At 42.7% G+C, this 13,981-nt stretch overlaps 5 protein-coding genes across 5 annotated transcripts; 2 read left to right on the top strand and 3 right to left on the bottom strand.

Annotated features, from left to right (window-relative positions):
* Positions 1 to 3,419: 3,419 nt before the first annotated feature.
* On the top strand, positions 3,420 to 5,973 carry Bfra_001487 (putative beta-glucosidase d protein; the record flags this gene model as incomplete). The annotated part of the gene is made up of 3 exons (XM_037331917.1): positions 3,420 to 4,101; positions 4,154 to 4,820; positions 4,881 to 5,973. The coding sequence occupies 3 exons, from the start codon at positions 3,420 to 3,422 to the stop codon at positions 5,971 to 5,973; spliced, it is 2,442 nt and encodes an 813-aa protein (XP_037196071.1).
* A 900-nt stretch (positions 5,974 to 6,873) lies between these two features.
* On the bottom strand, positions 6,874 to 7,127 carry Bfra_001486 (uncharacterized protein; the record flags this gene model as incomplete). Its single annotated transcript, XM_037331916.1, has 2 exons — positions 6,874 to 6,918; positions 6,960 to 7,127. 2 exons carry the CDS (start codon positions 7,125 to 7,127, stop codon positions 6,874 to 6,876), a joined length of 213 nt encoding a protein of 70 aa, XP_037196070.1.
* A 57-nt stretch (positions 7,128 to 7,184) lies between these two features.
* Bfra_001485 (uncharacterized protein) lies at positions 7,185 to 8,126 on the bottom strand (the record flags this gene model as incomplete). The annotated part of the gene is made up of 2 exons (XM_037331915.1): positions 7,185 to 7,879; positions 7,931 to 8,126. The coding sequence occupies 2 exons, from the start codon at positions 8,124 to 8,126 to the stop codon at positions 7,185 to 7,187; spliced, it is 891 nt and encodes a 296-aa protein (XP_037196069.1).
* Positions 8,127 to 8,669: 543 nt separating this feature from the next.
* On the top strand, positions 8,670 to 9,574 carry Bfra_001484 (uncharacterized protein; the record flags this gene model as incomplete). The annotated part of the gene is made up of 2 exons (XM_037331914.1): positions 8,670 to 8,868; positions 8,925 to 9,574. The coding sequence occupies 2 exons, from the start codon at positions 8,670 to 8,672 to the stop codon at positions 9,572 to 9,574; spliced, it is 849 nt and encodes a 282-aa protein (XP_037196068.1).
* Positions 9,575 to 10,967: 1,393 nt separating this feature from the next.
* On the bottom strand, positions 10,968 to 12,626 carry Bfra_001483 (putative rrna biogenesis protein; the record flags this gene model as incomplete). The annotated part of the gene is made up of 2 exons (XM_037331913.1): positions 10,968 to 12,102; positions 12,157 to 12,626. 2 exons carry the CDS (start codon positions 12,624 to 12,626, stop codon positions 10,968 to 10,970), a joined length of 1,605 nt encoding a protein of 534 aa, XP_037196067.1.
* Between the last annotated feature and the right edge of the window lie 1,355 nt (positions 12,627 to 13,981).

Here is a 13,981-nt window from a genome sequence, read left to right as displayed (position 1 = left end):
GTCATGAGGTTACTCAACCGGAAACCCCTAAGATATTCCATATCCCGACTGGGGATTTCTCGTGACGTTGCAGAAATGAGTAAATTGAAAGTGTCTTTATGAGCAATTGCAGAGTACTCTCTGGACCTAGACAAAGGCGGTGATTCACAATGCAAGTGCTGGGCAGTGATCCCCAAAGAAGTAACAAGCGAGCGTCAAAATACCTTCCGTGCCAACTTGAGGGTGGAGACATGCATATTACTCTTACCAAAGTTGGGCTTGTACTTTTGGAATTTAGATTACTAGCCAAGATCTCCACGCCATACTACTGAGCTTAAAAGTCTTGACCAACTCTATTTGCATCAATCCAGCCCTTGCCGTCTCAGTGGCATTCCATTGTGTAAGCAGCACCAACACATAATTGTCATAATTTTAAAGAAGAGATACTCTCCAAATGCCCATGAATGGATGTCGAATGAATAGGCAGTTGTTGATCGACTAACAAAGCCATTCAAATCATGGGACTAAACGTGGTAAGAGATGATGTTGAAATTCGGTCCCGTGGTGCTGACGCTATTATGTAAGCCGTCAAACATCGATTGGCGGGGCGGGGTGAAGGGGTGCACGCGTACATCCACCTCATCCCTCAAACCTCACATTTTGCCCCACTCTATCTTCTTCTTCAAAAAGCTATATGAAAGTACTATAACTTCTAGGATGCACCCTCATAATTTATTCAGTATCATCTGTGAAAGTTGACGGATGCTATGATATGGAAGAATGGGTGCAATGTCGGACCACAGTTCCACTCCGTCTATCTAGCCTTTTTTCCGTCTGCTACTACCACAAATAAACACGACCACAGCTTTAAAAAAGTACTGAGATGCTTACTCGTTACTTTGGTGCTATTCACAAGGCAACTAGAAGCGTGGATACGAGGGGTGGCTGAACACCCTTTACAATGCATGATAGGCTGTTACCTTGGAGATATCATTCTTCAAGATCATTTTCCTGTTCCTAGAAGCCAGGTGTCTAGAGTCCAGTTTCCGCTCTTTAGTGGACAGAGCAAAACCGTGTTGGCTCCCCGTTCTTTGGTCCTCGACTCTTAATTGCTGCTGCTCACTCTCCTCTGGTTAGCACTCTACCTGGGTCATCTTCAGTAAGCATTAGCAGGAGCAGCGACGCCTTTGATCTCCTTACGCGATTTCAACCGTACTGCTTGTCTTGCGACCAGCAATCGTTCCTGACCGCCTCATTCGTTATCGACCCAAATGCTACCAGCAACGATAGACCCTTTGCCATTATCCCAGAGGTATTGAGCCCCTTCGATCACCGGGCAATTGATGGGATTGATAGAGCGGCGGCTAAGGGTTTCTTCGGTAGCCACCTATGGCTGGGTGTACCGTCATACATCAACTAAAGTTCTTCGCCATACTCTTTGCGTCAGTGCCAGAACCACACGTCAATAACTATGACGGTGGGCTCGCAATAGGTAGCCGACTTGATACCTCTCCAATCCCTCTCTCAGATAATATTAAGCTTTTTATCAATAGTGTCAGCAAAAGAGCCCCGACAAATTCAAGAGCTGCGAAATTTCCATTATTTTTCGACTGTCAATCGCTCTCAAAAGCTTCGTCGACTCGATGTGTAACGTACGAGCCTTTATGCGATGTACCTATTACCCAGGTCCCGTCAGACCATAGTATTTGATTCCATTGTTCCAGAGCCAATTAAAGTGCCCGAAGACGAAAGCAAACCGCACCGCGTTGTGTTTGATGGTTGATGGGGGCTTACGACATGTCAAATATCGCTTGAAACCATGACAGCGTAATTTGACCGCATACAATAATGGTTGACTTTGGCCGTCGCAACATTCTTGGGATGATTTGAACCGTGGCGTAAAACGGTGCGATTTCGATCTGGTTACAAGATGAACTAGCTGCTGCCCCTGTTCTGGCGTCATCGCCATAGCTATCCAGAAAGCGTTGGTATATCTGCCGTTGCGGGGTATGGCCGATTTGGGTTCAAGAAAATCCAGTGCTTAGTTCTATCTCGTCCGGCGTTTTTCGGACTCCGTGATAGAGCTTACGAATCTGTACGCGCACTGCAATGTTTTAGAATCATGCAGTATTATCGGGAGCCCTTGGAATAGCCGTGGATCATTAAAAGCACTAGCCATTTCTGACAACCTTTCGTCACCTACTACCAAGCCCCTTTATTGCTGTTATCATCAAGTACTTATTTTCTTTTTGTCTGTTACAGCATTTTAAGTAATTACATAGGCTTTCATACCCTATATTGTAAGGCCTTCATGGCGTACAAAGGCTCAAGTGAACTTTATCAGAAATTGGGGGTTTTTTGGCCAATTTTGAATAATCAATCCAATCAATTAGTTGTTCAAAAGCCTCTACATTTAAGCTTATACTTCCTAAAGATTCAGAAAAAATAAACTTTTTAGGTTCTCAGGCTATAATAGTAGCGACGAATGAACGAGGGATCATCATATGCATTCTTGATTAAGCTTAGATCATATGGGCTATCTTGGCGTTCTCGGTGTTTGACTAAAGATTGCAGTGCCGGTGTCTCCACCGACTGCGGTACTTGTTCTTCTAACCTGCCTATTTAATACCTTAATTTCATGAAAACAATTATGAGCATCATGGACGCAGTGGGGTGGACGCGTATGCTATCCAATCACGAATGGCAGCGCATACCAAAGAATTTGACATAGTCATAAGGCTTGGCGTTTTTCGTCACCCGTCCACATCCGTCCACGCTGTCCACGCATGCCCATACTCGTCCACACTCATCCACACTCGTACCAGCTAGTGGCAGTTCCTACGGACGCTACATGCCACTAGAAGTCTTGTTTCAAGTCGCAAAGTGTTTGCTGGGTGCAGGTCTGGTTGATAATTCAGATGGTCGTTGCCAGACATTGATCAAGAACTATATGGCCGATTATGTAGAAGAGCTCTGATATCAACCATACATTGACCGTGGCAATTGGTCTTGATAGGATGATCTGGTATTATAGCTACTACTCGCCAGGACATGATAGTGCATGGTAGGGATATGCTCGGCGAGAGGCTCCAGGCGATACTACCCTCCCCTTTATGATTGTCATTCAGAGGGTCCCGTCCACTCTAAGATGAGGCGTATAATCTAAGTAGCTGAAGCTTTGATATACTGGTCTTTTAGCAAACCCATGGTGGTATGTAGAAAAATAGTTACAATCAGCGGCAAGATTCGTGTCCAGTGACATTTATCACTCTTTAAACTCCTCTAAATCTTATATGGGCCGCCCCGCTAAATAACTTTAATTTAAGGAGGATGGGGAAGAGTGGTGTATGGACCCTTCTGTGGTTTGAAAATATATAAGACAGCACAAAGGTCATACTGTGAAAAATCACCGATATTTACATCTCATTCATTCATTTAACATGAAGGGCCATAAAGTCCTCAGTGTCGCTTCAGCGCTTTCATTCTTTACCGTCGGCCTTTGTGCCAGTAATTCCACCACAACTACATCTACTTCCTCATCAGGCCTCCTGGCAGATGGCAACGTCAACTTGGGGGCTGCATCTGATGCCTACGAGAAAGCTGTTACTTTCATATCTTCTTTGACCAACGCCCAAAAGATCGCCATTATCACCGGCCAGTCCATCAACGATGACAACGCAACATGGACTCCCCTGGTTACAAAGAATGGCGCTGTTGGTATTAACATGAACTTCTTTGTTTCAGGCTTCAGCACGCCTCAGGCTTTAACCATGACCTGGAATCGTACACTGTTTCTTGAAAACTTTTCTGCCCTGGGAAAAGAGTTCTACGCCGTAGGTGCAAGTTTGATAGATGGACCCGTCTCTAGCCCAATGGGACGTGTGGCTTACGGAGGCCGTAACGGCGAAGGATTCGCTCCTGATCCATACTTGAACGGTATCGCCATGGGACAAGCTATTGCTGGGATAAACAGTGGTGGTGTTATCACAGCTGGTAGACACTTCCTCTTCAATGAGCAGGAGACGAACCGAACTACTACCGACAGATATTCGAGTAACGTAGATGATAAGACAACTCGCGAAGTCTACCTCTGGCCTTTTGCCGACGCTGTGAAGTCTGGCAGTAAGTTAAATCCGTTGTAAATGAATGACCAAAATTAATATATTAATCTCAGTGATGGCTGCTATGTGTGCCATGAACAAGGTCAACAGCACCCTTTCTTGCGAGAACTCCGAACTTCTCAACAACTACTTGAAGACCGCCGTTGGCTTCCCAGGTATGGTCATTCCTGACCAGGGTGCTCAGGCTACCTCTTTTGGTTCCGCTAATGGTGGTCTCGACTATGGATCATCCTCGCTATGGACTGAGGAAATTCTCGAAGCTGGTATCGCCAATGGAAGCTTTACGCAAGAGAGGCTAGACGATATGGCTGTTCGCAATGTCATTGGATACTACTTCGCTGGCCTCGACGATGGTCTTCTACCTTCAGAGGTGAGTTACACTGACTATCGTGATGTCCGTGAAGATCACGCCGATATCATACGACAGGTTGGCGGTGAGGCACTTGTCCTTGTCAAGAACACACAAGATGGTACGGGTCGAGGTCTGCCTTTGAGTAAGCCTCGCACCATCTCTCTTTTTGGAGCTCATGCTGGTCCTGCTATGGCTGGTCCCAACCGAGCCTTCAGCGTTCAAGGAACGCCTGCCGATACCTACCAAGGTCATCTCGGCGGTCCTGGTGGCTCTGGTCAGCCATCGCTCTCCTATCTCGTCACTCCCTTCCAGGCCATCAGCGCCCGTGCAATCGCCGATCGATCGATGATCTGGTGGGTCCTCAATAAGTAAGTTCGATGTGCTACTCTCTTATCGCCTCTAGCATTACTGACTTATTTGTGATATAGCACATACACAGACTCTTCTAGCTCGTCTAGTGGCATGGGCGGTGGCATGAGTGGTGGTATGCCGACTACGAATGCCAACAGCACCAGTATAACAGCTCCGGCCGGCACTTCCGGAAACAGTAGCTCCAGCTCCGATTCCGGTTCCACAAACTCTATCAATCTTGGTAACTTGGGCTCAGGCACAGCATTATCCCCTTCAATCTCGAACTATGCTTTGAACTCTGCTGCCTGCCTCGTTTTTATCAATGCCGACGCTGGAGAAGGTGCTGACCGTGGTGAGCTCTCTAATGACGAGCAGGATACTATGGTCACTACCGTTGCCAACAACTGTAACAACACTATTGTGGTTGTCAACACTGTTGGTCCACGCATCTTAGATGCTTGGATCGAGCACGAGAACGTCACTGCCGTTCTTTACAGTGGTCTTTTGGGCCAGGAGTCTGGAAACGCTATTGCCGATGTCCTGTACGGTGATGTAAACCCCAGTGCCAAGCTTGGATACACTCTTCCCAAGAATGCCAGCGATTACCCCTCAGAGTTCAATATTTGCGAAGAAGATCAATGCAACTACACTGAGGGAGTATATCTCGACTACCGCTACTTTGACGATAAGAACATCACCGTGCGCTACCCATTCGGATTCGGTCTCTCCTACACCAACTTCACTTACAGCACCGAGGTTACTGCTACCATTACCAATCAAACTGCCCTCACATACAAGTACGCTTCAGGACAGATTGGTCTTGGTGGTGAAGCCGATCTTTGGGATGATGTCCTTAACGTTACTACCAGCGTCTCAAACAGTGGTGCTGTAGCCGGTGCTGAAGTTGCTCAACTCTATATTAGCTTCCCTGATGAGGCTGAACAGCCAATTCGCATCCTTCGTGGTTTTGAGAAGGTCAATATTGCCCCTGGAGAGTCGGCAGATATTTCTTTCAGCCTCCGCCGACGTGATCTTAGTTACTGGGATACTGTAGCTCAGGCCTGGGCCGTCGCTTCCGGCGACTACACTATCTCTGTTGGTGCCAGCTCGAGAGACTTGAAGGCTAGCACTACATTGACCCTCACGACTGACTCCACTAGTACCAAGTGATGTACTTGATGCATATGACAATATAGCTCCTGTACCCCATTAGATTCTTTCTTATTTGTATATATACTTAGAATACATAGATAGCGAGCAGTAAATTATAGATATTATATTAGGTTTCATCTCAATAGTATATGATCATTTCTTTTATCTATTCAAATCGATTGTTACCTTTTAAACAACTTTTATTTGTGTTCTAAGCAAGGAACATTTACGTTATAAAGAACATTTTTTTGCGTTTTAAACAATAATTATTTGTCTTTTAAACATTATGAAATCAATACTTGTTTTAAACAACTTTTATTTGTGTTTTAAACAATAATTATTTACGTTTATTTGCGTTTTAAACACGAAATATATACATCTTTTAAACATATTTTTCCCGAAGAAAATGATTTTGAATTCAATTTAAATCGTTTTGATTTCAATCAGAATCGTTTTGACTCTAATTAAAATCATTTTGACTTCAATCAAAGTCGTTTTGATTTCAAATTAAAAGAATCAAAATCGTTTTGACTTCAATCAAAATCATTTTGATTCTAGAAGTATATAGAATATGATTCAATTCAGGATAGACGTTCAACAAACAAGTATTGCCTTCAGTTAGCTAACTAATAGATATGAATTGATGTTGTGACTCGAATTGACATTCAATCCCAAGCCCTATTGTACAAAGTGCGCACACAACGTCTCCTACTGTAGAATGAGGTGAAACGCAACACAACAATACATGTTTCAATACTATGAGCTCTAAACTCTATATATTTTATGCATATATACCTTACGAAGTCTGCTTAGTTTCAAGCCAAAGGTCGAACATATGAATCACTATCATAACAATGTCACAATGTCATAGTATCAAATCATGAAAGCTTCGGAGTAATTTTGAAAACATATATATTTCTAATAATCCTCCTGAACACCTATCATTCTCAACCATAATAGTAACTGCAAATAGAGTATACAATCCTTCAATGAGGTGAACTTACTTGTTCTTGGGCCCTCCAATGAGGTAACCCTAATTGTTCATCATGCCTCAAATGAGGTGAGCCAATACACCATCTTCCATCAAGCATTCCAAACCTCAAAAGAGGTGATCCAAAATTATCATCTTTATCTTCACCACTGCCTCCTCCTCTACCACCTCCGCCCCCCATTAATGATCAAATGATCTATGGGCATGCTAACTCAACTACCTCCTCCTCCTTCTCAAATTAGGAGTGATAACGGGATGATCTCTTCTGCCTTCTATATCTCTTAAATTTGTGTTGCTGCTCATCATTATCACGTCCCTTATCTGTAAAGTTCATAGGGGCTGAGGATGTCAAGAGTCTTCTAGTTGGGGGTACTGGCGGAGCCATATATGAGCGACCGACATGTATTTTCCTATGATTTCTCGTTGGACTCAAAAGGCGTGCCCCACTAGAGCGTAGATCCGTGGGTGGTTGTTCAGGAAATCCTTCAGACTCGGCTAAATAGCTTTGATATTGGGGGGTATCAGAAATAGTCACCGTTTGAGGGTGGCTTTGTACCGATGGGTCGATACTACTGGTGCCTGGATCAATTGCCGTTGATGCGGCTTCTTCAGTGATAGTCGAAATGTTTCCATAAATCTGCTGGGTACTGATTTGTGCCGGTGGAGTGGCTTGCCTAGTAGCAGCTCTATAGTCTTCATACATCATTTTTGAAACAGCTGGATTATCCCTGCATAAGGTCATCCATTGTAGTGTCTTTACCTCATAATAGCTAGCAACAGTCTGATGTTGCTGTGGTGCTGAGGTCGACTGGTTGACTAATGAAGTCTCTGGCTGCGGTGCGACTCGTGGAACTATAATATCTTGTGATTGTTCTGAAATTGTCTGTAGAATAAACTCTTCTGGGAAGACCACCTGAGCTTCCCTCTTGCCCCCTGTCAAAAGTGTCAGTAAATATTTTAATGAAACAGCGGAAGACTAAACACAGAAGTAGTGGCAAAGACTATTGGCTATTACAAGCTCTAGTTTATCTGGGGTTGCTCCAGGGTGCTTTTCCGGGATCTTTTCCTGTATTTGCTCCTGGGATTCTTGGAAGTCGACTTCTAAAATTGTGTCGTACTGGTCTCCATCTCTTAATGCTTTCTCTTTGATTTTCTGTATGAGTCTTACCACGTTTATCATTTTGACGGTGTTTTATCGAAACTCTGGTTTATTATTAATAAGGTTGCAAGGTGACAACAGATTCTTGCATCGATGTAAGTTTGTGGTAGACGATTATCTCTGAGGCTCCAATATGAGAAGGTGACTGGAATTAGTCCGTGCATATGATACCAAAGATACGCAGACTCAAACGCGCTGTTGGGTCACTTTTAAACTGAAGCAGTAAATGGTAACTTTTTTGTAAGTTTCTTGAGGATTGGGAAACTCTTGAAGACGTGGAAATGGTTTTATTTTGTTAAAGTATGGTTTTTGGCTTTAATTTGGGGGAAAAAGGTGGTATTTGAACAATAAATGAGCATTCTTCATGCAGTCAGATATGTGTACATTAAGCAAGCCATATTGGATTTCCATCACAAACATTCAGTTTCAAAAATTTGAAGGCGGCAAGGACATAGCGCGGTAAGGACTTCTTTCTCCAAAGGTAAACAGATCTTGAGATGATGTTTTGAAAATCTCTTTCCATCTATCAAGCAACAACATTCAACCAACGAAAGCTATACAACCATGGTTAATCCCAAGATAGCACGAGCGAGACTTCGAGAGAAAGCAATACAAGAAGGTGATGGCTTCGGCTATCCAGTTTCATCGAAAGAATTTGATGAAGCCTACGAGATTTACCTGAGAAAAGTCATTCGAGACTACCCCGGCGATAGCGAACATGAGCGAGACCTTAGAGCAGTGAGATCCGTCGGCATATATTTATGTATGTCATATCTTTACCTTTCACACTGCCTGATGATTTATTAATAATTGTGATAGGGCGCAAAAAGACATTGGAGCAGCTATTACCAGATCTGTTTTCAGAAGGGTTATCACCCATAGCAGAAGAGACTCCAGCATCAACCTCAACAGATGCAGCAAGACTTGAAGAAGCAGAGAAAGCACCGATTATATCGACACCAGCCCAGCATTCACCAGCCACACAAGCTACAACCATGATTGCTGGTATACCATTGGCAGATTGGTTGCATCTTAAGGCAGCAGATCCAGAGACTGCCCAGGATCTGATGAAGTCGTGGAAGATTGAGCAGGCCGAGAAGAAGGCAAAAGATTTGGAATTGGAACAAAGAATGACTGACAAGGAGAAGAATACTTCCGACCGGATTGCGACCGAATCGCACAGTCAAGCCGTGGAGCGTGCCGCAATGACTGAGACAGACGAAAATGAAAAGAAGAATACTCCCAACAGCACAGTCACTGTTATACATGTCGGCCGTGTATGGATGGCCCCAACAGCCGCAAAATATCCAGAGTCTTCCGCAGCTCTAAATTCCTCGAATGACACTGAAGAGAGTGTACAAAACACGACACAGGAAGGAAAGATATTCGGAAACGAAAATACTGAATATAAAGAGCATAGATTTAAGAAGTATAGATCGCAGAAGCAAGCATCCCGCTTTCAACACTGAATGCGATACTGGAGTTCGAGCCGGAACCAGACCGATAACAACATGAAAAACGTTGAACGCAGAAGACCTTCGGAGCTCAAGGTCTAAGATATATAGGAAACGAACAGCAATACGACGCTGAGATGCATATTCATCATCGTAGTATCAGACCACAGACCGAGAGCAACAGCGTCGCTACGAGATGGTCCTCCTACATTACCACAAAGAGTTGGTCCCACAGAATTCTGCCATTGAGATTGGACAAACACTGCCATCTACACCGCAATAAATGGCATTTGACAAGACAAAGCCGGTGAAGACTACATATATACGTCTAGAAGTACCTGCTCAGTACAAGATACAACTATGTACTACACAACTAGAGAGCATATAGAGTTATTTCAATCGGATAACTTCTAAAACTACAGACGATTGTCTGGACCATTTTGAAGAAACAGATGCATGGAGAAAGAACAAGAGATGAATACTGAATGATTTTTTTCTCTTTTACATTATTCCTTTATGGGGATATTGAATGATAACTCATAGGAGACATTCTGCGCGGTCTTTTATGAGACCTAAATCCTCTTATGAGAGATATGAAAATTGTAATAGATAGATGGCAAATGGTTGCCTTTTTGATGTCTAAAATTGCGTCAAGCTGTCCGTGGTGACATTGGGATATATGTGATGATCAATAGACACCCAAGTGGGTACTCAATTGACGTTGAGATACTAATGAGGTAGGTACAATGACCTGGCTATCTCTAGTGGGACTTTGCCTTGCCTCTAGAAATACTTCCTGAAGTCGAATTTCTACTAGGTTTGTTTTTCAGTAACCAGAATTCACGCTTCCCCCTTTCTTTTTGCTCAGACACACTTACAAATAATCTTCAACATCGAACTCCAAACCCGGATAGGAGATGAAAAAATTTGTGCGTTACCATTAGTTGAGGCACAGCATAGTTAATCGAATTCGAGATGATATTCTCCCATCTCTCTCCTTACCCCTCACCCTCACCCCTTCTTCCCACCCCTCCTCCTCCCTTTTCTCACTTTCTCGCTTATCGAGATTTCTCGGGCCATGGCTGTTGTTGCAAAGGTCTGAATGAACGAAATTCCACCACAAGCCACACTCAGAATGTAAATGTTATTTTTATTCCTATGCTAAACTATTCGGATACAATATCATACCTTCATGTCAAACTGTTCCCGAGGTATACCCAATGCTAATGCAGATAAAAACGCCATCTATGCACCAGGAAGCCCTCATACATATGCCCCATGCTAATATTCAAACATCATGATGATTGATCATCAACCCACCATCATATACACACCCCACTATGCCTTACACCATTTATCGCCTTGTCTTTGCAAACTTCTTGTTTGAGAACAAAATCTATAAATATCCTCACCAAACTTGTTTTGCTGCCGCTCTCAAATCATCTACATTCAAGTAATCAACTCCTTCTTTAACAAGAACATCCCAAACATGATTTCTTAACCCAATCGGCCAACTTGGCAAATCCCAATATCTTGCCTTCAATCCCCTTCTATGTGCTCCTCTAAGTTGCCCACGAATGATCTTCATTTGTTTAGGACTTAGCCTTCCTCTCCATATTGCACCCACTGCTTTATTGAAAGAAACAGATGCGTAATATGAGTTCAAGGGATTAAAATCAGTATCCGGTGATACACCAGACATACCTTGTCCATTATTTGGTTTCTTGTGAGGAATCGGCATAGGTTCTCTCACTGGAATCGATACAGTACTCGAGGTTGAAGTTTCAGAAACTGGCTCCTCTGCACTTTCTTCGTCTTCATCTAATTCTTCTCCTGGTGTGCTGTCGTCAAATTTAGACCAACCTTTCATTTCCTCAGTAACATGTTTTGGTTCCCACATTGTATCAAGTGGTGCGTCGAAAAATGCATCGCGATATGTTGAATTTTTGGTAAGGACATCGAATGGTGTATTACCCGTTCCAACAACAGTAATAGGTCGAGTATGTAAAGTTTCATTCTCCATGTAAGAAAGCCATCCACGTTTTCTTAATGGTTCGAGTTGTCGGAGGACCCATTCCCATGTTTCTGCACCATCAGTCTTCAAATCCACTAAAAGTGTTAGGGATTTCCCATCATCGGCATCGAAAACTCCATGATTTGTTCCATTGTAAAAATCAGTAGTTGGATTTTGTCGTTCGAGAATTTCGACAAGAGGGTTAATGTAAAGGGATTGAAATGTTCGATTTCGTTGTAATGATGCAGTATTGTGTCCAACGTATAAATCATTATCGAAAAGCCAAACATCCGCCTCTACTCCTGTACATCCTGCTCTTAATGCATCGAATAATGGTACTCGTCTCCAATAATCATTGTGCGAATGACATGGAATAGGAATTATATCTCGTGTGAAGTCGGTTGGATACCAAGCCAAGTTTTCTGTACCTGTTCCAGATTTCCCCCAGTTTTTTAGAACATCATCAATATCATGACCCCAAAATAATGTTGCGGCCCCGAGTATAAGATTTGTGAGAAGAAGAATTGATCTAGGAGGTATCAGTACTAAATTCCTAAGTATAGAGAATATTTGGAAAACTCACAATATTCCTAGACCACTTATACCCCCAAAGACGAAATAATTGAATATTCCATTCTTTCTCGTTTGCCGTCTGGACGTTTTATGTAAACCCGTCAATAACCCATCCCCAACATCTGAAGCTGTATCTGTGTTGAAATCTTCAAATCCTTCAATTTCATCAAATGATGATTTCCTCCTACTCTTTAAAGTCATCTTGTTCAACCAATATCTCGCTCTACTCGTCTGATTCGAATTCCTCGGTCTTGATATGAATTCATCTCGAAGAGTCGGTGTATCCGAATATTCGAAAGAATCTGCTGGTTTCCTTGATTTTTCCATTGGTGGACTAGAGCGAGTTAAGGAATTAGATGAATGATTTGAAGCCTGGATATCGTCATCAGGAGAATTCCGTATGGAACTATTTAACATTCCCGTCATTTCATCATATATCTCAGTAGCTTCGGTGCCATGACGGGATGATAAGTGGGACATGTTTTTCCCCGTATTGATAGTCTTATCGAACAAAGTTGAGAGTCTTGGCAGGGTCTCTCAGTCCAGTATAAATAGAAATGTTTAAAACAATTCCAATTCGTATCGAAGATTCCCCTTTGATACTTGACTTGAATACGAAAACAGTGGTAGTTTGAGTCTGAATAATTGCTTGGACCAAGTTTCGAAGGACAATTATGAGGTATTAAATACTTGAGACAGTTTTGCTGTTTTGGTGTAGATTCAAAGCGCCCTCCAGACCCCAAGTTCCGTGCGCTTGCTGAAGGGAAATGTCACTGCTGACAGATCAAACAACAGGATGAGGCGATGAAGGAGAGTTCGTATATTGTAGTTGGGGTTGGAGTATTTCCGTATATGTAAAACAGTCAATTGAAATTTGGTCTAGTATGGTTGTTGTAGGTGGTAAGGGTAGGACAAGTAGGATTTTTAGGATGAGGGTTTGGATGAGACTGGAGCTTTCTGATTGGGAAGTTCGTATGTGGCTGTAGAAAATACCTAGCTGCGCGTTATATTGTATGATTCAGGAGAAAGAGAAAGGATCGAGCTGGTCAGGGACAGAGGAAAAGAGTTATGTAGGTAATGAAGAATTTAATACGGGAAAACTAATATGGAAATGTTGGTGGCACTTTTTCTTCAATTGTGACTAGATAGAATCAAATGATTCTAGAAACCCATTTTGTATGGTCACATTGATCCTTTGAACATTTTGCATCTCAACGTACATGTATCCCCGGATATGATTCTGCTTTCGGTCATATGTCCCAGCATTTCCTATGGATCAAGCACACCTTTCGACGCCTTCATCTCATATGCCATTTCAATCTTACCCCATGGAACAAACAAATGGATCTAGACCATCAGGGTCAATTATCGGGGACCATCAAGGACGATCGTGCCGCGTTTGTTGGGCACGTGTTAAAAGCCACCATTAAGAATGCTTCAAGATCTTCCATCAAATACAAAGTTACTTGGGAACGAGACCATCGTTTTGTGATTTTCTCAGGTTTTAGGTTGAAGAGTGGAGGTGGCATGATACTTTTATATGGTAAAATATTCTATAAGTTCATTGAACGAGGTTATGGCAGATATATCATAAAGTTATTGCGGTTTCAATTTATTATTGATTTGTATTTGATTTGACAATGCGATTTCTCTTGATTTATTAGTCGCTGTGATGGGAGATCTCGGTCTAGAATTGTGCAATGGATATCGATGATGCCAAGCTAAGGAGCTCACCGCCCAAGACCTCATGGCAGAAAAACTTAATTTCCATTATCTCTTTGCGCAAATGTAAAATTACTAGAGATTTTCAATGACAACGACGATACTACATTATT

This window comes from Botrytis fragariae (genome assembly GCF_013461495.1).
Source record: "Botrytis fragariae strain BVB16 chromosome Unknown tig00000006, whole genome shotgun sequence".
Classification (NCBI taxonomy): domain Eukaryota; kingdom Fungi; phylum Ascomycota; class Leotiomycetes; order Helotiales; family Sclerotiniaceae; genus Botrytis; species Botrytis fragariae.
This window is presented reverse-complemented; position numbering and strand designations above follow the sequence as displayed.